Source organism: Rutilus rutilus (genome assembly GCF_951802725.1).
Source record: "Rutilus rutilus genome assembly, chromosome: 22".
In the NCBI taxonomy this organism is placed as follows: Eukaryota; Metazoa; Chordata; class Actinopteri; order Cypriniformes; family Leuciscidae; genus Rutilus; species Rutilus rutilus.
Genome location: NC_140227.1, coordinates 2,157,936 through 2,182,623, shown reverse-complemented (window position 1 = coordinate 2,182,623; position 24,688 = coordinate 2,157,936). Strand labels below are relative to the sequence as shown.

At 38.8% G+C, this 24,688-nt stretch overlaps 1 protein-coding gene across 1 annotated transcript in view; it reads right to left on the bottom strand.

Annotated features, from left to right (window-relative positions):
- The window catches only part of col2a1b (collagen, type II, alpha 1b), a 64,949-nt gene extending 40,536 nt beyond the window's left edge, over positions 1-24,413 (bottom strand). Inside the window, exons 1-19 of the mRNA XM_084394819.1 lie at positions 24,190-24,413; positions 19,574-19,780; positions 17,257-17,273; positions 16,562-16,594; positions 14,705-14,737; positions 14,574-14,627; positions 13,695-13,796; positions 12,712-12,789; positions 9,693-9,737; positions 8,474-8,527; positions 7,675-7,728; positions 6,535-6,588; positions 6,280-6,333; positions 4,191-4,244; positions 4,068-4,112; positions 3,078-3,131; positions 1,408-1,452; positions 1,247-1,300; positions 515-613 (exon numbers count right to left, since the gene is read on the bottom strand). Coding sequence (XP_084250945.1) covers positions 515-613; positions 1,247-1,300; positions 1,408-1,452; positions 3,078-3,131; positions 4,068-4,112; positions 4,191-4,244; positions 6,280-6,333; positions 6,535-6,588; positions 7,675-7,728; positions 8,474-8,527; positions 9,693-9,737; positions 12,712-12,789; positions 13,695-13,796; positions 14,574-14,627; positions 14,705-14,737; positions 16,562-16,594; positions 17,257-17,273; positions 19,574-19,780; positions 24,190-24,283 — 1,230 coding nt within the window. The 5' untranslated portion in view covers positions 24,284-24,413. The remainder of the gene's footprint in view (positions 1-514; positions 614-1,246; positions 1,301-1,407; positions 1,453-3,077; positions 3,132-4,067; positions 4,113-4,190; positions 4,245-6,279; positions 6,334-6,534; positions 6,589-7,674; positions 7,729-8,473; positions 8,528-9,692; positions 9,738-12,711; positions 12,790-13,694; positions 13,797-14,573; positions 14,628-14,704; positions 14,738-16,561; positions 16,595-17,256; positions 17,274-19,573; positions 19,781-24,189) is intronic.
- Positions 24,414-24,688: the final 275 nt, after the last annotated feature.

Here is a 24,688-nt window from a genome sequence, read left to right as displayed (position 1 = left end):
AGTCCGACCTGTCAGCGAGCTCGTTAACTTGTAAATCGGGCTTAAAATCCTGTAGTGGGAACTAGGCTTTAGTTTTTAAATGTTACAGATGTTACAAATGTTACTTGTTCCAGAATGTTCAGAGCACATTCAAAAGTAACGTTCCAATAATGTTTGCCAGAAGGAATGTTGCCTTATCATTTGCATAACCAAGAAAAAACAAGATTTTTTGATTGTTCAGAGAACATTTAGAAATAGCATTTTCATAACTTAATGGGAACAAAACTGATTGGTGTTCCTGAAGTGTTCCCGTCATGTTTCAGGCCTCATCTACAGCATCTGTCAGGGCACACATTCATTTCACCGCACATGTTAACAGCAGGACGGTGTAGTTTCCTGACGGCACACTTATTTCAGGTCCTCTGAAGTAACCTGAGCTTGAGAGCCTCATTCAAGTCCACAATGAGAAAACCGACAACCTTTCATCTACCATACCTGAGCTTTCTATCATAATAATAGTCCTTTTTGTACTCACAGACATTCCAGAGGGTCCCGGAGATCCAGGGACGCCAGACTCTCCACGGGGTCCTTGAGCTCCTTCGGGTCCACGGGCTCCGGTAGGTCCTGCTTCTCCCTATGGAAGAGGAGAAACAACATGAAACTCACTGTTCACTCATCTCTTCTCAAGAACAGGTCATTTCCAGAGCCTGGGCTGTGCATTCATTCGGTCTTTAAAAAGTGTTCATAAACCTGCAGATTATTACTAAATTTGTTGTTTGAATAATAGTCTTAATGGCAGGGAAGTTGAGTTTCTTCCGGGAACGAACACGTCACAATAGTAGTTAGTAGTGTGTTTAACTGGCGGTTATGGTAAGGGGCGGGACATTTCCCAAACACACACTCGCGCTCGACCAATCACAACGCAGTGCTCCAGCCGACCAATCAGAGCACAGTGTGCTTTTCAGAAGGAGGGGCTTCATAGAGACAGGACGTAAACAGAGCATTACTGACAGACTGGGAAGAGAGGAGCCGCAACAATGGAGAATATGAGGAGAATAATCAACATTCAAGCAGGAAAACCTGTTCTAGTAGAGCCGGAAAAAACACAATCAAGACTTTCCCCTTTAAATCTAACATTCCTGCTGTTTTTGGTATCTTTAGCCGGTTACAAGTCATGCATAAAAATACCAAAGTAGCAATCCACTCACTAGTGCATCATTAATAATGACAGGAATTAAGAGGAATTAAGTATTAAGAGCTGTCAAACCTTAGACCCGGGGGATCCTGGGAAACCGGAAGCTCCAGCCGGACCGACTGGACCCTGTTAACACAAACAGCGTGAGGTGAATAAAATGAGCATTCATTTACAGCAGACTCACACTACAACAAATGATGATGATGATGATGATGGTGGAGCCTCAAACCTACAGGAGGACCAGCACCGCCGGGTAAACCATCATTCCCACGAGCACCCTGATCAAACACAGACACAACACACACTTCATAACCAACATCCTCACACAATCCACAAGCATCTCCTGAACTGAGCATAAGAATCTTAACATACTGTTATTTTGCAAGCTGGTGATATTGTTCACCATATTATTATTATCATTATCAGAAAACAGCGTATATGTTTACCGCACTATGAATGAGAAAGACACAACAGCAAGAGGAGAATGAAAGACTAATCTATTCAAATTACTGCAGACTTTTGAAAATCATGGCATATTTTGACTCATTTTAGCATATCATGTTGCTGTACTGTTGTTTATGATTATGAAATGAACACTTATGCTCACTTCCCACGTCTGAAAATAACACGGAAACGGGGAACCAGCAAAAAAATAGTTTTTGTCTCGTTTTCCAGTACAAATATCGAAACATTCTTAAATCAAGATGCATTACTGGAGACGCAAAATAACATAAGATATTAAGTCCTGTTTACTGTAAAATGCTAGTGTTTCTGCTTAAAATAAGAACAAATATCTGCCAGCGGGGTCAGAAAAATAATCTTGTTTAACAGTTTAAAATTAAGAAATTAAAAAAAGCCTTAACTTACTTTAATTTGATACTTGTTTTCAGAAATCAAGACTTAATTTCTGAAGGGAGTCGTTCACACTGAATGCGGTTTTCCACTGCGCTACTCTTGTATTGTTTCTCAATGTAAACAAGCGCCAGATGGACGTCTTTAACCGGTGCGCTCACACCTTAAGTCTTTTGCTTATGTATAATTAAACAATTAAAGACTCAATTAAAAAGGAGCTTAAACCTGTGTGATATTACGCTGGATCAGTGTTTGGGAAACGGATGATTGATTCAGCGAGCGCCATCTTCTGGTCAGACGCGGGAATTCATTCAGCACGCGACTCTCGCAGTGCATTATGGGTACTCTCCAGCCGATGAGCGTGCATCAGATGTACGCTCGTTATTGCAGTGCATTGTGGGATTGAATGAGTGCACTTGATAACGTCCACTATGGTTACAGACACATATACAAATGGCTATTCCCTCAAATAGTGCACAATTTAACACTATAGAGGCGACTTCAGACACGGCGCTCAAGATAAACGAGGTTAAGCTTTTAAAAACAACAACGTCTCACGCTTTTCACAGCAAAAATGCATTCTATCGGTTTTCTTGTATCATGATTTAAGAATGTTTAGATCTTTGTACTGGAAAACAAGACACAAATACAAAATAAGAAAATAATTTTTCGCATTAAAGTGAGGTACCGCACATATGGGGGCCAACCATGACAAGCAGTGACTTATTAGCTAATGCTAATGCTAATGCTTGGACACACTTAATGTGCAATATGTGTTGTTTATGTTTGTGTACTTGATGTTATTGGGGGGTATATGTGAGGTATATGTGAGGAAGTGTTGTTGTGTCAGTGTATTGTTGTTAATTAAGTTGTATATGTGAGCATTCCAAGACAAATTCCTATCAACTGTAATGTTGAAATGGCTAAATAAGTCTTGAACTTGAACTTGATATAGATGGAAATTCTTTTATAAAACGCTACATATTTGAGAGTGAGCAACAGAGGAAAGCCTTATAGAATGAAGATTACTGAAGAAGCGAGCGATTCTTACAGCAGCTCCAGACGGTCCTGGACGCCCTCTTTCACCAGGCAAACCACGGGGACCCTGAGGAACAACACACACACACACACAGACACACAGAGTCATTCGTCAAGGGAATATTAACAGTCTCAAATGTTTTCCCAAAAGATTCCTTTGTAGAAATTAAAGCGAGTCAAAAGCTGAATGTGGAGAGCTGCTCAGATCAATATGACCGAGTTCGTTCTGAGATCTCTGAGAGATATCTGTGAGACGTCACTGAGATCGGACACTCTAGAGAAGACACATCTGATATTACTTCAGAGGAAATCTCCATTCCCTCGCCTTTTAATCTCATTGCTGTCTCTACACTGCAAAAAAATCATCAGTGTTTTGTCCTGTTTTCCAGAACAAATATCTAAACATTCTTCAATCAAGATGCATTTACTGGAGAAGCAAAATGACTGAAGATATTAAGACTTGCTTTATGAAAAACTCATCAAAATGAAGTGTGTTTATGCTTAAAATATACACAAGTATCTGCTAGTAGGGTCAGAAAAATAAACAGAATTCAAAGGGAAAACAAGATTATTTTTCTGACCCCAATGACAGATATTTGTTCTTGTTTTAAGCAAAAAACTCACTTCATTTTGATGAACTCTTCATTAAACAAGAGTTAATATCTTCAATCATGTAAATATATATCTTGATTGAGTAATGTTTGATATTTGCACTGGAAAACCAGACAAAAATACTGAGACAGAACATATTTTCTTGCAGCCTAGGAGAAACTTAAGAGATTGTATGCGTGTTTTGCTCTTTTCTATCTGGGAATTTTGGTAGCAATATTTGTAATGTCACATTTATTGTCTCATATATGCTGACAAATGTGATTTTCTGAACTTGTGTCAGTTTATTGAGCGCTTGATCAGACTCTGCTATGTGTGTACTGATGTTTGCTTCGATCTGATGTTTGATCAACACACTTCTTTTGAGCAGGACAACAGGCGAGCGCAAACCTACCATCGGTCCAGGAGCGCCGCTTTCTCCAGGAGAGCCGGACTCGCCCTGACAGAAACAGACAGAGACTCAGACACTGATATACTCGTATATGTGATGGTGAAAGGTAATGTGTGAAGGTCATACTTTTGACCCAACGGCTCCAGACTCTCCTTTAGCCCCGTCGAGACCGGAATAACCCTACACACACCACAGATCAACACGTTTAGTCACGCTGTTTACTCTTCAGATCATGCATTATTACAGCATTAAGGCGAGACACCACAGGCAAAACCACTGTTTCTTCACGCACTGGTCAGTTTCGAGGTCTATTTTGCTTTTTTTTTTAAATATAACATACAAAATATACACATTTAATAAATTTGATTACACTTTATCTAACTGCATCTGTAGGTTTCAATTCCAATACACGTCTTTAAAGGCAGCGAATTTTATTCCTATTTATATTCTGAAGGTTTGTTCATATTTCACTCACCCTGATTTATACAAAATTGTATTCCTGAAGATGATTATTATTATTATTATTTCTTTGGCTGTTGACTTTTCTATGGAAGCTTGTTTCAACGACGGAATAAAACAGTTTAAAAGATAATAGCGTCTTTTTATTTCACAATTCTGACTTATTAAAGTCAGAATTGCGTGATATAAACTTGCAATTGGGAGAAATAAAGTCAGAATTCTCACAATTCTAACTTTAAAACTCATAATTCTGACTTTTTCTTGCAATTGCAAGTTTGTATCACACAATTCTGAGAAGAAAAAAACAGAATTGTGAGATAAAAAGTCGCAATTACCTTTTTTATTTTTTATTCTGTGGTCGAAACAAGCTTCCGTAATTTCTGATTTATGGAGTGACCAAAAGAGAATAATAACAATAATTATAATTCTTCGTTAAATTTATATAGCGCTTTTCTGGGTACTCAAAGCGCTTCACATATGATATACAAAATGTAAAAGCCCTCTGTAAAAACCTTTAACTAACAAGAATTTTGAACCTGGCTTTATCCAACGGTCAGATTTCTGTTCTGGAAATTAGGTAATGCCTCATTTGCATATGTAAACATACTACAATAACAATAGTGCTTTTCACACCGCGCAAAAATGGGTGAACTCACACTCCAGTTGTTCCAAACTTGTGTGAATGTCTCAAACTGTCGTGGCGAACCAATGACTTCCATACTTTTTTCCATACTATCATTTTTGGGGGAACTAACCCTTTAAACCAGGGTTATCGTCGTTCTAAACCGTGCTTTTAACCCAGGGTTAAAGGAACATTTCACTCTTGTAAATTTAAATTGCTCTGGAACTTTTTTGTGGCATTATTCCCCGCATCGCGGTGCCAAATGTGTGCAGTGTGAAACCATGTCGCACTTTGTACAGTCTCAGAAAAACTGTACGGTAGTACACTGAAACAGAAGTATGTTTCAGCATTTGAGAGGAAAAAAGTCAAAATTGTGACCATTCCGGATTCTTGATAGTATAGTCGGCAAAATATAACAAGGATGTGCATTGCTAGAGCCTTTATGTGAATAGGTCACATGCTGCATCGTCCAATCAATGACACTGACACCACAAATGTGACCCTGGACCACAAAACCAGTCACATGGGTCAATTTTTTAGATGAAATTGAGATGTATGCATAAATAAGCGTTCCATTGATGTATGGTTTGTTAGGATAGGACAATATTACGCTGAGATACAACTATTGAAAATCTGGAATCTGAGAGTGCAAAAAAAATCGAAACATTGAGAAAATCTCCTTTAAAGTTGTTCATTTATGTGTGCGATTGTGCTGCATTCACTCACAAAAATAAATGTTTGATATATTTACGGTAGGAAATTTACAAAATATCTTCATGGAACATGATCTTTACTTCATATCCTAATGATTTTTGGCATAAAAGAAAAATCGATATTTTTGACCCATACAATGTATTGTTGGCTACTGCCACAAATATACCCGTGCTACAGCACTTGTGACTGGTTTTGTGATCCAGGGTCACAAATATGCAAATAATAACGCTAACCCAGGGTTTAGGAGTGTGAAACAGCAGTTTATGAATCCCCAAGATTAATTGTGAAACGTTTAATTAAAACGTGAAGCAAAACGACCCAGGGTAAACTATCTCAAGTGTGTAAAGCCCTATTTCTACCCTGTTCACCTGTAGTGTCTTGCCTTAAAGAGACTGACCACTGATGAAAAAGTGCACTAACTCTGTGTCCCTTGATTCCAGGTAGACCTGGTGTTCCTGGGAATCCACGAGCTCCCTGTGTTTAGAGAGAGAGAGAGAGAGAGAGAGAGAGAGAGAGGTATGAGGTGAATGGAAGTATTCAGACGTCTCTTCTTTCTCTCTCTGGCCTAAGGCCACAGCTGCGTCTCACATCTGGGCAAAAGCTTGAGTCTCCACATCTCTGCACTTCTCACACGGATCAAACACTTTGACGCTGGTTCAGTTTAAAACGGCTCACCTGAGGTCCGGGAGGTCCACGCTCACCACCTTTCCCAGGTTTCCCAGCTTCGCCCTGCAACAGAAAAACAGTGATTTCATACATTCAGCTTAGAGTCGAACACTGACGACAGCCGCTTCTTCCAGCGAGCGCTTCTGTGCTCAAATGTCATCTTGTGGAGGAAAACTGCAACTACAAACCCAGCGGGAAATGAAAGATTTGCATTCATGCTTCTACATCAAAGCTGCAGTTAACTGGGAGCCTACAGACAACACACACTCACACTTATTTATATCTATAGCACTTCATGCAACAAGATTTAGCCAAAGTTTCCGCCACAGAATAAAACAGTTTAAAAGATATTTGTGACTTTTTATCTCACAATTGCGAGTTTACATCTTTGTTTTTCAGAATTGCAAGATATAAAGTCCAACTCTAAGGAAATAAAGACTTTTTTTTCTTCAGAATTGCGTTTTTATCTCACAATTCTGACTTTATAACTCGCAATTGTGAGATGCACAGAGAAGTCCAACTCTAAGGAAATTGTTTTTTTTATAAAGTCAGAATCGCGAGATAATAGAGTCGCAATTACCTTATTTATTTTTCATTCTGTGGCGGAAACAAGCTTCCATACAAACCAGCTTCACAGTAATAAACAGGAAAATAAAAGTGTCGTTGTTGCAAAATGAATCAATTATAAAACAAATTAAATTTGATCTAATAAAGCAGCTCTAGAGAAAACAATAGCGTCATTATTCAGCTCAGTTCTGTTCAGATACTGTAAATCAACAATATTACAGAATATTAACTGTCTTTTAAACCACATTTAATAGACATTTGCTGACGCAAGTGACTTTAAGACACTTGTCTGTGTCTGTTGCGTTCACAGAGATCTTTCAGTGTGTGTGTGTGTGTGTGTGTGTGTGTGTGTGTGTGTGTCGTGTGTGTGATGTGGGCAAGAGAAATGGAAGGAATGGAGTCTGAAGAGAAGAACAGCTGGAGTCAGCAATACTGAGAAAAACACCTTCGGGAAAGTTCACAGAACAATAATCTCGACGTGACGTTCGGTGGGTGATTTGATCGCGCGTCTTCACAGAACATACGAGGACGAATCATATAACAGTGTGAGCGGGTTAATCACGAGGACGTGAGAATACTTACATCATCTCCTGGTTTTCCTGAGGGACCAGGAGGGCCACGGGGACCCATCGGGCCCTATCAGGAGAGAAGAAAAAATGTGAAATGATGTGAACGATTTGAGATATGAGTGAAAACACTGATTGTTAAGAGCAATGTATTCAGAGCTTAATATGTGCTTTGTGCATTAAAAAATGGTAGCACTTTACAATAAGGTCTTATTAGTTAATGCATTAACTTACAATGAGCAATACATTCAATACAGTGTTTATTAATGTTAGTTGGCTAAAAATAACTCCTGAAACGCCTCCACTGTAGTCTTGAGTTTCTTCCAGGAACGAACACGTCACAATATTCCTCATTTAAATAATTAATATGCAGAATAAAGGGGCGGGGCCTGGTTGAGCTAGTTAGTAGTGAGTTAAACTGGCGGTTATGGTAAGGGGCGGGACATTTCCCAAACACACTCGAAGCGCTCGACCAATCACAACGCACTGCTCCAGCCGACCAATCAGAGCACAGTGTGCTTTTCAGAAGGAGGGGCTTCATAGAGACAGGAAGTAAACAGAGCGTTACTGACAGACTGGGAAGAGAGGAGCCGCAACAATGGAGAATATGAGGAAAATAATCAACATTCAAGCATAAAATTGAACCTTATTGTAAAGTGTTACCAAAAAAGCTCATAAACGTTCAGCCAGCTCACTGACCTAAACTCAAGATCTCTGTTATGATTAGGACCATTACGGCTAAATGAAGTGGCATTTGCACACTGGGAGTTTGACTGTAATTGTCAGTAATGAGGGATTTTCTGTTGGATACGTACAGATGATCCGGGCTCTCCGGCTTCTCCATGGTTTCCTTGAAATCCTTGTGGACCCTGCAGCAAACAGAGACCGAATTCACATCACAGACTTTCAGTCCAGTCTCATGCCAGAAACAATATTTATATGATCAGTATGTGTACAGTGAGAAGAAGTATTATTAGACTGCCGGAGGACACAGGACGCGTGTGTGTTTACTATAGAGACTTACTTTTTCCAAGAATATCACTCAGTTTTAATGTAACCCTTCATATAAATGCTATTAATATAGTTATTAACAAGAAAACCTTATTTCGTTTAATGTGAAATGAATATGAAAAACAGTGTAGAAGAAAGAGATTAATTATCTGTTTGCATGATGGTAGGAAAAAAGTCCTACATTCTTACACCGTGTCCAAACCGAGCGCGATGTGATAAGATTCAAGCAACGAGCTATTTGTCAGATGTGACGCGACTACGAGACGCCACAACATCAATCAAACATCACAGCCAATCAGAAGAGTGTATGGGCGGAGCCTCTCTGCAAGGGCACTCACAACCAAATGGATAAGTAAGTACATAATCATATTCATAAACATTACATTTTAACATGATTAAATACGTACTGAGTGACTGAAACAATGTTTGTCAGAAACCGTTTGAGTTGTTGCGTATCACCGTCACGGCTGGTTAGGGCAACATTAACATCCTTTATTCACGTCGCATCTAATTAGACAGTATATATTAGACTATATACAGTAGAACCTTTAAAGTGTTCGATCAGACACTTTATGAATATTTTCCCATCATTTTATGGATTTCGGGTTTTTTTTCAACAAAATTTTTTTTATTTGAATTATATGAATTGAATTAAACAGCTCGCAAACATACTTTATCACTAGAAAAAAATGTAAACAACCTGTTAAACATGAAAGTATTTTGCAATAATTTTAGTAATTTCTCCTTTTATAGAAGGGTTCTTTAAAATCCTATAGTTCTAAACAGAACCTTATTTTTCTAAGATTGTACAGCTTACAGAGAGGATGACGACTACTTGCTGACCTGTGTGTGTGTGTGTGTGTGTGTGTGTGTGTGTGTGTGTGAGGTGTTATTATTAACTTTAGGAAGCTAAGGATCATCTTACACATGCTCGTCTTTCACATTCACATTACAGTCGTATCATAACTTATTATATATATATATGTCACACGGAGGAGGTGTTTGTTGAGGAAATACACTCACGGGAGATCCATTGGGGCCTGGTGGTCCTCGAGGACCCATCGGACCCTGAAGGAACAACATAACAACAGAAATCAATTAGTGCCTTCACAGGGATATAATGAGACGCTGTGGGTTATATGATAATGTCTTCATGGGAAACGTTCCCTCAGGACATCAGAACGACTCGCTGAAGCAGAACACTGAGATTCCACACACACACACACACACATCAGCGTAAGCGCTTTGAACCCGTGTGACTTTACCAGCAATTAAATGTTTCAGAGCCACTGGTGCACTAAACCACCGCACGATCATAATCATAAAACATCAGCTGTGTTCAAACAGGTAATGATTATACTGGTTCTGAACCTGACTGATTTTCCACATCAATCTGTGCTTTTGCATTTTAGTAATATCTGTTGACTTTTATTTAAACAACGATTTGGATGCATGTTACTAACAAGAGCGGTAGGCGAAGAAAACATAGGATTATTTAGGGATCATCTCCTGAAACCACAGTAAAACCACAGTAAAACCACGGTCCACGCGTGCTGAAGTGAGTCCGAGCTCCTGAATGCCTCCTAGTGTTTAAAGAGTCGGATATATACGTGTGCGCAGTGGGAGTTTCCCAGAACTGGTAAAACACTCTATGTGTTCCTGCACGTCACATAACTGAGCCTGTGAGGAGCTCATGGAATCAGTCGGGACACAAAAATATACTTTCAGATGTTTGCATGCCGGGGGAAATGAGGGTGCACTTTATTTTACAGTATGTGTACTTATAGTGTACTTGCCTAAGTGAGTACTGCGTAATATAAGGTAACTACATGGGTTAAGGTTAGGTTTAGGGGTAACACTTTACAATAAGGCTCATTAGTTAACATGAATGCATTAACTAACATGAACTAACAATGAGCAATACATTTGTTACAGTATTTATTAATCTTTGTTAATGTTAGTTAATACACTCTAAAAAATGCTGGGTTGTTTTAACCCAATGTTGGGTCAAATATGGACTAACCCAACGTTGGGTTAAAAATGCAATTTAAAAATGGACAAACCCAGCCGTTGGGTTACATTTTTAATGTAACCAATGCAATTTGTCCATTTTTTAATTGCATTTTTGTCCATTTTTGATTTTGTCCAAAATGCAATTTGTCCATTTTTAAACTGCATTTTTTAACCCAACGTTGGGTTAGTCCATATTTGACCCAACATTGGGTTAAAACAGCCCAGCATTTTTTAGAGTGTAAAAATACAGCTGTTCATTGTTTGTTCATGTTAGTTCACAGTGCGTTAACTAATGTTAACAAATACAACCTTTGATTTTAATAACGTATTAGTAAATGTTGAAATTAATATGAACTAAGATTAATAAATGCTGAAGACGTATTGTTCATTCTTAGCTCATGTTAGCTAATGTTAATTAATGACCCTTTTTGTAAAGTGTTACCGGTTTAGGGGTAGTACCAAGTTATTACCCTGTTATTGCAATTACTTACTATAATAGGTATATATATGTACATGGGGAACAGGACTGTTAGAAAATCTAGATTAGCTGAAGATCATCGAAATACTCTATTTGGATTCTATCCAGAGCCCGATTTCACTTTGTAAATTACTTGAATATTTGAAAAACTGACTCATTTTTAGCCTGTTAACCGTCAGTGTTTATTGCCATTTTTTTTATTTTAGTAATCATAAATTAGGTGTCATTCGAAAGCTTAAACACTCACAAATTATCGTTTTGAAATCGGACATTGGGTTAACATGAACACGGTCCTTTAATCCTTTTAGCGTGACTAATTTGTGTAATATAAACTTCACAATTTGGAACACAACTTGGTTAGACACACGTGGCTATGATTTGAAAAAAGTTCAGGTCAGCACATTTGCCTCACTGTTAACTTAAACTTTCTGTAAAAAAAAGTTTTTTTTTGTAGACTTTCATGTGCTTTTCTGCAATAATCTGCTGAGTGTCGTCTTTAAAAAGAGACCAGCATCAGGTCTATATTCCAAAGCATTCACCAATTACAACTATTTAAGATCAGATCTGTGTTCAGAAAGAGGGGTGACGGATCACAGGTTAAACGTGGTTATTAAATCAGTTTTAATGACTTTAATAACCAGAAAATCACCAACTAATAGAAAAATATCTGCTCTCCGATGCACTGTGATTCATTCAGAGATTCTCGATCAATTCTAAAGAACTCTGAACTGATTATTTAGCTTAACTTCTGAACTTCCACACACACACACACACACACACACAACAAAACCCTTTAAACTAACACATAGTAATTTACTAGGGCAATCGTGGGCTTTATTGCACAGGATTTGCTGTGAGAAAGCAGGACTTCTGCCAGATGTTGCGCTTACACTGCAGAGAAATGCTGTTCTTCCTCAGTGTTTCTGTCCTGTTTTCCAGTGCAAATATCCAAAGACACATTTACTGGAGAAGCAAAATGACTGAAGATATTAAGACTAGTTCTCTGAAAAAAGGCAACAAAATAAAGTGACTTCAAGTTTAAAATTAGAACAAATATCTGTTAATTGGGTCAACTGAAGGGAAAACAAGATTATTTGTTCTTGTTTTAAGCCAAAAAAGTCACTTAATATTGATACATTCTTCAGTAAACAATATTTATATGTGCTGGAAAACATATGAAAAACTTGTCATTTTTTTGCAGTGTAAATTCTTTGATTATTGCTTGTATTGTGTTTCTTTGTTCTTCTTAATTATTGACTAGTTTCAAAGCTATATTTAGTCATTATTTAATCATACATTTTTTAACTATATACAGTTGTTTATTGTTATTGTGTAATTAAACTTAAAAAGTTCTATATAATTAAGTAGTCTAAATTAAATAAACATTTAAAGTCAGAAGTGTATCGAAAGTGGTTTCATGAATCGCTGCATTTCACTGGTTTTGGAATCAGATCGTCACACTTTGAAACGCACGAGGCCAGTGAAGATTCACAGCTCTGGACACTTTTAAATCGCACAAGATCTACATGATGAAGTGAGGAGGAAGCCCACCATTGGTCCTTGCATCACTCCCATCTGAGCTCCTCCTGCTTTATCATCGAATCCACCGGCCATCTGAGAGGCGAAGTTCTGGAAAAGAGCAAAATCATTCAGCGTCGTCTAAATGTAAAACGTCAATGCAAGTCCACACACTGTAGTCCTTGAGAGAGAGAAAAATACACACATTTGTCTTTCTGCTTGAGTTCTCTTGGACAGAGATCGCTTTAAAGAGCACCTATCATGTTGATCTGTGTTTAGTGTGTAATGTTGCTGTTTGATCATGGAAAAGCTCCAGTTCTTCTCTATATCAGTGTCAGTGTTTCTGAACTCCTGAAACGCCTCCATTGTAGTCTTGAGTTTCTTCCGGGAACGAACACGTCACAATATTCCTCATTATAATAATTCATGCGCAGAATAAAGGGGCGGGGCCTGGTTGAGTTAGTTAGTAGTGTGTTAAACTGGTGGTTATGGTAAGGGGCGGGACATTTCCCAAACACACTCGAAGCGCTCGACCAATCACAACACACTGCTCCAGCTGACCAATCAGAGCACAGTGTGCTTTTCAGAAGGAGGGGCTTCATAGAGACAGGAAGTAAACAGAGCGTTACTGACAGACTGGGAAGAGAGGAGCCGCAACAATGGAGAATATGAGGAAAATAATCAACATTCAAGCAGGAAAAACTGCTCTAGTAAAAAATAATACCGCATAATATGGCCTCTTTAATATACATAATAAGAGAAATAGCAAAGATCTGTAATCCACACAGTTTGAAAAGCTTTGCTCTGGAGATCTGATCTGCTGAATGCAGGTAAAGGACAAACTCCTCTTTCTGTTTCCCCTCTCTTTTATTTTTCATTTAATTTCTCTCGCTCTCAATCTGACAGCTAACGATCTCTTTCTTTTCTTCATTGCATTTCAGTCGGTAGCGTCTCATTTAGGGTATTTAGGTCTTATATCTGAGACTGACTGTGTCTGTAAAGCTAAAAGCACTTACTCCACCGAGGCCTGGGGGTCCGTTCGGGCCCGGTGGTCCCGGAGGGCCGGGGTTTCCAGGGGTTCCCGGCTCACCGTCTCGGCCACGAGGACCTGGAGTTCCCTAAAGACGGGTAGTGTTTGTCAGTGTCATTCATCTGAGAGAAACACTGAACATCCAGTACCAAACAACAATAATAATGCGTTCACGGCCCATTAGCCGTGGCCATTAGCAAAATGACACATTACTGCTGTGTTATTTTTAGGACTATAATAAAAGGGGATTTCAGGTCCACTTTGAACATTTTTGCAAGCATGCAATTTATTTACAGTTTAGAGGAAATTATTTTTACAATTCTATAAACATTGATTAAAACTGACATAAACCCAGTGATAGTAGGACTCTGTGCACTGCAAAAAAAGATGTATTTTTTTCTTGTTTTCCAGTACATATCTAAACAATTTTAAATCAAAGATACATTTACATTGATAGATGATATTGTTTTCTTAATGTCTCAAAATTGAGTGAGTCTATGCTTAAAACATGAAAATATATCTGCCAATAGAGTAAGAAAAACATCTTGTTTTGAATTTATTGGCAGATATATTTTCTTGTTTAAGTCTTTAAACTCACTTTTTTAAGAAACCAAGATATTACTTTGCTTCTCAAGTAGATGTATCTTGATTCAAGAACGTTTAGATATTTCTACGGCAAAACAAGACACAAATATTGAGTAAAAAAATCTGTTTTTGCAGTGAAGACTTGCATAACAAATATGTTTCTTCTCTCGTAAATGTCTTTTTGTCTGCGTGTACAAGCCTATTCTGTTCGTTATCGTATCTTTCAATCACATGGGCTGCCAGGAGCACAACAGGAAGTCAGACAGGAAGTGATGCGCACCTTCTCGCCCTTCTCTCCTCTCTCTCCACGAGGTCCTTGTTCTCCTGGTGGTCCCTGTGTAGTAAAGGAGGGGAAGTTAACAAGCAACAAGCAAGACCAGAGAATCCCAAGAATGCCAGAAGTATTCCTACCATCGGACCGCTCTGTCCCCTCGGTCCCACAACCTGAGGGAACATCAACAGAGCGCCAGTTAATGACTGGGAGAGGCTTTACCGTTTCAAACAAACAGCAGAAGAAGATAAAGATGCACAGAATCCACACAGAATCTGGCAGACTTCACGAGTGCCCTGTTGCCGGATCACTGCATCAGTTGTGTTTAACTGGACTAGATCTGCATGATTAAAGATGGCAATGTGGATTCAAACACCCATACAATCTTATTCCTGAATGTCAGTGAATCGGCTCTATGTCTATTAAAGCTTTAAAAAGTCGGATCACAGCGAACGTTCAGATCTGAGTTCTGATCCAGTCATGTTTAGATATGAAACAGCTTCACAAACAGTCTTTTGCAGTATCATTAATTCTGTCTTACAATCATTCAGATAATCATAGAAGAACTGGGATAAAAGTTTATAGTTCAGATATAAACACTGATGTGGCGAACAAAATAACGAGTAAATCGCCTTTTAATGCTTAAATCTTCAAATAAAAATCATCGTTACACCAGTAGGTGGCGACAAATGACTGTTAAAAAATGTGTTTGTCATTGAATCTTTGAAAGATTCGTTCAAAAACGCTGATTCATCCAGTAATGAAACAAGTGAAGGCTGCATCTGAAATCACATACTTCCCTGCTATATAGTAGGCGGAAACTGAGTGTGTGACAAAAGAAGTGTGTCCAAATTCAGCAGTACTCCTAAAAGAGCAGGCAACATGTCCCCGGATGATCTGCTACTGCTGCTGAGATTCTGAAGTGTGCATATGATGAACACTTTACTATCCCATGAGGCCACAGGAGAGGATTTATTAATGACAGTGAAGCGACGCATCTGATGCTGGTGGGTCACATGATGATGACGTCATAGTGTATGTGCGCATTCATTCTACACACATTCAAACTATATAGATAGAACATGCTTTCTTAGCCGTCGTGAAGTAATTACTTATTCAAAATAAGTGCCTACTCAAGAGAGCATGTGATTTCAGACGAGGCCGAAGTCTTTACGAGTGAGTCATTGAATCATTCATTCAAGAGATTTGTTCAAAAACACTGATTCATCCAGTAATGAAGCAAGTGAAGTCTTTTTGAGTGAGTCATTGAATCATTCATTCAAGAGATTTGTTCAAAAACACTGATTCATCCAGTAATGAAGCAAGTGAAGTCTTTACGAGTGAGTCATTGAATCATTCATTCAAGAGATTCGTTCAAAAACACTGATTCATCCAGTAATGAAACAAGTGAAGTCTTAATGAGTGAGTCATTGAATCATTCATTCAAGAGATTCCTGATTCATCCAGTAATGAAACAAGTGAAGTCTTTACGAGTGAGTCAATGAATCATTCATTCAAGAGATTCGTTCAAAAACACTGATTCATCCAGTAATGAAACAAGTGAAGTCTTTACGAGTGAGTCATTGAATCATTCATTCAAGAGATTCCTGATTCATCCAGTAATGAAACAAGTGAAGTCTTTACGAGTCAATTAATCATTCATTCAAGAGATTCGTTCAAAAACACTGATTCATCCAGTAATGAAACAAGTGAAGTCTTTATGAGTGAGTCATTGAATCATTCATTCAAACAGAGATTATTTTAAAAATAATAATTCAAACTAAATATTGTTTTTTAAATAGACTGGTTTGTTTAGTTGTCTATTTATAATCGTGGGAGAATTGTGATCTCTAATTTCTGAATTTATCCAGAATCATGCAGCTCTAATGTGGACACACACTCTCTCAGGGTGAAGCAGCTGACACACACCTGAAGCTGACACACACACACACACACACACATAAATCTGACATCAATGATAATGGTTTGAAGCTTACATCTGTTATGTCTCCTGGTTCCCCTTTTTGTCCCTGTTGCACAATGGAGGGAAATATTAAAAGATATTAGTCCACATTAAAGCAAATATTTCCTTAACAGAGAAAAAAAAAAAGGATATACAGCATACACTGACTCCTTCTAAATGATTATGCAAGCTAACAAAAAATGTTCAAAGAATGTTTTGCCAACATTCACATTAATGAAACTGTTATTCTGAATGTTCAAAACAAGATCATTTTTCTTACCCCTTTGGCAGATCATTTTGCTTGTTTTAAGCAAAAACTCACTTAATTTTATTTTTTTTATCAGGAAACAAGACATAATTTATTATGTCATTTTACTAATCTAGTAAATGCTTCTTGATTTAAGACAAAAAATACTAAATAAGAAAATGTGTAATGTTTTCAGAACTTTGCTGAAGTCCAGAATACTTTGAACAAACATTATGAACATTTGTGTATAACTTTGAGATAACCTTGTCAAAACGTTCCGTTATCTGGGATGCTACAGCCGACACATTATACAGTAAATGGCATGTTCAGCACACACACATTATGCCCTGAGTGATTGACATCTGCTTGACACTCATACACACATTAACTAACATCTCAGACCAAACACAGGATGAACCTGAGACTTAATCATCACCTACAACACAGTCAGATTTTCAAACAGACATTAAACACAGACTCACCTTGGCACCTGGCAAGCCTGTTATTAACATGGCATGAAAGATAAAAAACAGAGTGTTAAAACAACATCACATGAAAGCAATCCTAAGCTCCGTGTTTGTTGGCAGAGCCTAAATGACTTTACAGGTCACATATCCAGTGCATTCAGATCCAAACGAATCCTCATGCAGAGTCTTGAACAGCATGTGTGTATTCAGGCATTATGAAAATAACGATTCCATCATTTTTTGGGCCTGTTCATTTCGCTATATTTCCCAGATGCGAGAGAGTCCTCTGTTTATCAGCGGCGTAAATGTTCGCACCATTTCTGTGGCGATATTCTTCACATCGTAACGTTTATAACCTTTTATTTAAAGTCCAAATTACTAGACAAACGAGTCTCATTTTGTCTTTGCATGCGTGTCCATGGATTCCAGGAGCGGATGAAGTTATCAAATAAGTTAATTTAAGTTGAAGAATGATTGTTTAAACAGTTAATGAGAATTCATTGCATGATTAAAGCAAGTCACTTAGATAGCTTAGGAAATTGTTTGCATGTTTTTTAACTGTAATGCTCAATCCGCCACAAACCGAGATCTGAACATCACAGTCAACAGTAAAGGAGTGTGTTCATGACTTAATGATTATTATGAGCTTAGCTTTGTCCATTTTGTGATGTCAGAAAATTACTGATGTAAAACAAAAAACAAAGTTTGTCTGCAAGGCACATGAATGATATCCAGTAAAGTAATGTTTGTTAATGGTTCAGCGATTGTCATTCACCCTAATGGCATTTCATAACAGATCTGAAATATGTCTCGTACACTTGTCCAGCCGTGAACATTAAATCTGACATTATAATGCTGAACAAACTAATATATCAAAAATCTAATTCGAGAGGTAATCCGAAATCGTTCACAGTTTGCCCATATGTGAGCTGAGGGCGAGTTACAACTTGCCACTGACGTGCCAGGCAGAGATTGGTGTGCCGTTCACATCTGACCGCGGGACACGCTAGCAAACACTGCGCGCGCGGAGAGCTTTGATCTGAAGCAGATGTCGGCGGCGGGAGGCTGAGGCACCGGCTCTGGGCATTCTGTATTCAGAGAGCAGATCTTTCCCACAAACAGTCTAAGCTATGATGCTTTCGGGAAACACATATGCTAACGTCTGAAGGACGACGGAGACAAATACGCTTTGCTGTTTTCTTTCTTTGTGAAACTTTCGTAAAGGTGAGCAAGAGAAACCTCTCGAAGCATTAAGTCAGAGATGAAACTCTATACCGTCTCTGTTCAATGAGTTTCCTTCTTAATCATTCCCATATGTGTCCATCACACTCCTGCCGCCACTGATATCCATTCCAGACAAAGCCAACACTGTGTCTTTAGTTGTTAGTCTCATTTTCAAATTGTTTGGTTTGGGCTGACTTTTAAAAAGGCATCCATACATTTTTTGAGCCCTATTTTAACGACCTAAGCACATGGTCTAAAGAACACAGCGCAAGTGCACTTGCGTGTCTGAATACACTTTTGCTAGAAAAAAAATGGTCGGCGCTCCCGGTGCATAGTCTAAAAGGGTCGTCTCTGTTCTCTTAATGAGTAATGGGTGTGTTTTGTCTCTATTCTCTTAATGAGTAATGGGTGTGTTTTGGGCGTAACGTTAAATAAACCAATCAGAGTCTCATCTCCCATTCCCTTTAAAAGCCAGTTGCGCTCGCGTGGATTCACTATTTACTGTACATGGCGGAATTTGCAAGAAAATTATTTTTCATATTTAAAAATGTTTGTGTGCTGCTGCGCGTCCCTGTGTGTGTAACAAGCAGAGTGTACGCGCGTTGTGGACCCGCCTATAGACTCACATTACTAACGCGCTCTTTAAATAACAAAACAAAAGTATTGCGCCATTGACTTTAGACCAGGTTTCAGTTGGTCAATGGCTCAGTCTCTTTCAATTCCTCAAAATAGCAACGCTCCAACAATGTGCCAGAACACACACACTCGTTCTCAGACCAGCAGCCCATGGGTGAACAAATAGGCACAAATGCATTTGCTATTTAAACAACGTGGCACAGGACGTGAAAATGATAACTGCGTCGGGCTGAAACTAGCCAAAAACACACTTGCGTCGCGCCTGGCGCTGCGTTGCGGCGTGTGTGTGATAGAGCCCATTGTCTTCAGTTGTTAGTCTTCTCTCATTTTCAAATTGTTTGGTTTGGGTTCACTTTAAAAAAGGCATCCATACATTTTTAAGGTGCTTCTTTTAAAAAACCCAAATCTAATCAAACAAATATGAATACACATGTAATTTATTTATAAAAGTGATGAATAAATAAATTACGACCAGGGGAGGAGGGCTGGTCAGCGGCACAGACTGGACAACACTCCCCGAACGGGATCTCGGGTTTGGAACAGTCTTTCAGCTCCTCGCAGATGATTTCGTCGCACAGGACCGAGCCGGTGTCGCACACGCAAATGCGACATGGCTCGGGTTTCCACACGTCCTTGTCACTATATGACTGTCCGTCCTGCGTGCAGCTGCCTGGATCTTCTGTGAGGAGCGTGAGCAGAGGAAGAGGAGGAAGAGGAGAAGCAGGAGGTGGAGGAGTTAAAGCACATACTGTCAAAATGACATTAAAACTCTATGATTTGGATTTGAAATCCCAAGCCATAGATGCTTCATGATTAGTGTAACATGATAAATCATATTAGTGGGATGCATACAGTAGAAAGCAGGGGTGGGCGATATACCGGTAGACACGATTAATGGGTAGAACTGTGTCAACCGGTAGAGATTTTGGACTATCATCTCTATCACAGTTATGCTCACGTGACGTTGCTGTGCTGTCACGTCACGAAAGCATATCATTTGCATGCGTTTTTAAGCATTGCAGTTTAAAAACAAGTGATTTTAAACTGTTGAAACGCAAAAAGAAAACTCATTTTGAAAGTGAACGTTTTGTGAAATCAGCGCACAAATTCTGAATTGAGTTCTCTTTCACGTCTGCTTATGATTGAACACACATATTCAAACCAAGTATCCTTGTAAACACAGTCAGTTATGTTTTAAGTGAATGTAAACCTTTGAGAAAGAAAACGCATGTGTAACAGTATCTTAAAGGGACAGCAGCCTAATGTTCCTGCTTCTGTCTGTGTTCTTAATGTTAATTAAACAACAAAAGACAAAGAAAATCACTCACTGCTCTAGACTGAATAACTTTTGTGACTTTAGTAAGGATTAATCTATGTTTCATGGCTGGTCAAATATATTTATGGCCAGTAAATTTTCATAAAGGGTTAGTTCACCCAAAAATGAAAGTTCTGTCAGTAATTACTCTCCCTCATGTTGTTCAACCCCATAAGACTTTCGTTCATCTTCAGAACACAAATGAAGATATTTCTGATTAAATCTGAGAGCTGGCTCACTCCTCCATAGGCTTCTCTGTTATTGAAACTTGCTGGCCCAGAAAGATAGTAAAGACGATGTTTAAAATAGTCCAAGTGACTACAGCGGCTCAACCTTAAGTTCATCAAGCGACGAGAATACTTTTTGTGCGCAAACCCCCCCCAAAAAATAACGAGTTCACGTAGTGTAACAGAGCAGCGCCAGTACGTCAGAACGGAGGCTCCCTATTGGCCAGCATCACACGCATCACACACATGACCAGCGTCGGCCAATAGTGAGCCTCCGTTCTGACGTACAACCCAGAAGCGCTGCGCTGTTACACTACTGAACTCACTCAGAGAAACACAGAAGTAAATCAAGAGTTGAATAAAGTCGGTATTTAGTATTCTCGTCGCTTGATAATCTTTAGGTTGAGCCGCTGTAGTCACTTGGACTATTTTAACGATGTCTTTACTAACTTTCTGGGCCGGCAAGTTTCAATAACAGAGAAGCCTATGGAGGAGTGAGACAGCTCTCAGATTTAATCAGAAATATCTTCATTTGTGTTCTGAAGATGAACGAGAGTCTTACGGGGTTGAACAACATGAGGGAGAGTAATCACTGACAGAACTTTCATTATTGGGTGAACTAACCCTTTATGATATCTCAAAATATCTCAATGCTCGACTGAATCACTTTTCTCTCACTTTGAAAATAATAAATGTATATTTAATTTCCACAGTGAACATATGCAGTTTTTTACACATCTGAAAGAAATACTCATATCGTGATGAAAGGTTTTGGTGATATCGCCCACCCCTAGTAGAAAGCATTAAATTTGAGGTTTTCTGTGCACAGGAACCACCGGATTAATGCATAATCCATCTTTGCTGTCATCGTCAAGCTCATTCAAATGCAAACCACAAGATGGCAGCACAAAACTGAGATCAATGAAACCGGCTAATTAAAAATCATTTCAAAATCTGATCCAGTTCGAACCGTCCTGATGACTTCTTGCCCTCCGCTGTGACCTGTCCAGATTACTCATAAACACCACATGAAACCTACCGACTCAAAGAATGAATGAAAGGCAGTCTGTTCGTTTTATATCTGACACAGCACTTTGTATACTCAAATTCAAAGTGAAACGACTTGTCTTTCAGTCTTTCAGTAGCAGGTCAATCTCTCAAGCTCATGAATTTGCAGGGGAAATGTGGCGATGGAGAGAGACCGAGGGTAATCAAACAAGCGCTGTTTGTTTCCCTTACTGGCTGTTTATTTTCTGTAAATTCCAACAGACCCCATATGGCGATGAATGACGCCTTTCTGAAAAGTAAAGACTGAGCAATTCACAAGCTTTCGCCTAATCTAAACAGCAGGCTCTGTCTGCTGCCAGTTCAAACATGCCAGAGAGAGTGGAGAACAGACAGCTTTCACTCACACACACACACACGCTTCAGGCCTTCCTCACTAATGCCTTCCTTCCATTCTCTTTCTAGCGCCACCTTTTTCTTTTTTGAAGTGGAAAATGGAGGACAACTCCAAACTGAACACAGGTGAGGGGAGGGATTGTTGTCTTTCCTTTTCTCTCTTTCAACCCTTAGCGCAGGTTAACGTCATGACGTCAGGACAGTCTGAACACCTCTGAAATATGTAAAACGATGCCATGACTGATGGTTTAACAAATGGACCCAGACGAGCCGATCCATGACCTGCTCACTATGAGGAAACACTCATATGCCTCTCTGCTACAATAACCCAATTGTTAGCTTTTGCTCAGATTTCTCTCTCTCTCTCTCCTCTGCATAATTGCTTCTTTTCAACAGGGTTCGTACAGATAAAATGAAATTCCAGGACTTTCAAGCTCTGTTTTCTTTTTGGTTTTCAAGACTATAGTCAGAAATCTCACTTTTCAACCAATATATTTATTATCTATCAAATTATAATTAATAGATAAATAAAAATAAACTAATAAAAAAAATGCTGCCTATAAAGTGCAGCGCATGCAATGACAAGCATACTATGATAAAGATATCGCTTTCCTTATTCAAACTGATTTTTCTTCCATGAATATATGATTGAGCTGAAGAATGAAATATACTTGGATATTTATGAGAGCAATATAAAGCTCATAGCTATGCAAAATGGCTCTATATCCATATCAGACGGGCTGCAGCGTTCATTTTGTGAGAAAATATTGTTTTAACACTAATTTAACATATATTGTCTTTCAATAATTCAAGCACTTTTAAAGTAATTTTTCATAAATATGGCTGTTTTCAAGAGTTTTCCAACTGCAAAAAATTATATGATCAATAAGTTATGACAACATATGTTTTTACATTGCTTTAACTCATCAAAATAAGTTAAGAAATCTGCAACCAAAAAAAATGATAAGTTCTACAAGATTCAACTCATTTAAGTCAGTTTACTGCAATTTAAGTTGAAATGACTTAAAAATCCAAGTTGATTGATTTTACAGTGACTTCAAGTGCGGGGCTAAATTCAATTACTTCAAGCACTTTGTCCGAAACTTGTTTTAACTGTATTTTATTGTCATTTTTTACTGCCTTTTAAAAACAAAACTCACTGAAATATCTTTTCATTTGTTTACTGGCGAGCTTATTTCCCCTTTAATTCCAAAATATGGTCGAAGGAATGTGCCTTGCTGAATTATAATAGCTGCTTCTGTCCTTTTCATGTTTTTCCAATAGCTTTTCGCCAGACAGTCTTTCCTTCTTTCCCTGGACTATCGTAGCCCCTGGGTAATTTAGGAAACAGATGGAAGCACTTTAACTGTATGGAAGGGTAACAGTAACTCTGGCTGAGGCCCACCGTCTCTGAACTCCACTACTGATGCACCTCTGAATCCTTGCGCTCTGGATGAGGGAAATATAAAAGTAGTGCTTTCTGAATCCCTCCAGCTCTGAATTCTGACAATTCGAAGACATTTGGAGCATCTGCGTTTTGTGCATGCCTGGATTTGCCCCGGTGGCCCCTGACAGCAGAGGAATGTGCTCTTTTAGGGCCCGACCAGCTGAGCCTCAGGGCCATCAGGAGGGCTTCAGACAGACAGCAGCACAATTGCACAAATAAAACATTTGCTCAGTAAATAAATCAGTGCTGTGCATGTGTGTGTGTGTGTGTGTGTGTGTGTGTGTGTGTGTGTGTGTGTGTGTGTGTGTGTGTGTTTGCAGGCTTTAGAAATGTCCTGCAGGTGACCTGATGGATGAAATACCCCGAATACCTTCAGGCTCAGAATAAACACGGACCAGTCAACAATGATTCCACTTCAGAAATGCCCTAAAATAGGCTAAATAAAAGAGAAGAAATTCTTCTTCTTTTTTTCCAAACTCATATTACCTGAAAATATTCACTTGTTCTAGCTTCTTTGTTTTGCATTAAAAGCTTTATTAGGCTACTTCAAATACATTTGCCACAATATCTCAATAAAGCTGGTACAGTATTTCCTTTCATTAAGCCTATTGTTTACTCAAGCACTGGCGTTTAAAGTCTAAGAAAACACTTTTCTGACACTTTTGAGAGTAAAATGAGAAAATGGTGGGCAAACTCACGGTCATTCTCGTCTTGGCATTTGACAACGGCCAAAAATGCGACTAGTGTTGCCACAAATAGCAGTAAAGTCCTTGAATCCGCCGACAGGATCATGTCTAAACTGCAGACATGCGGCGTTTCAGGAGCAGGAGAGAAAGAGCTGGGGTTTACTGGTTTCTCCTAGTGACTGGAATGATGCATTTAGTCCAGAATTGAAGACGATGAAGCACGAACTCCTGCAGATTCTCCGTGCGGACTGATCCAGGGGCCGCGGGTTTGAGTCCATACAGCTTTGAATGGAGAGCCGTATTTTCGGAAATAAAAATCCACCCCTTTACCCCCCATGAAGCTGAAATTGGAGAAGTGTTGCCCTTCTCTCTCCTCTCGCACCCATTCTTTAAGAGCCCTCCCGAGAAACGACGCCAAGAAAAATAATCCTTTCAGAGAGAAAACTTGAATCTGCCGAGTCATAGCTACTGTCCTTAAAATAAGCTGTAAAGTAGCCTATTCGAGTGCATT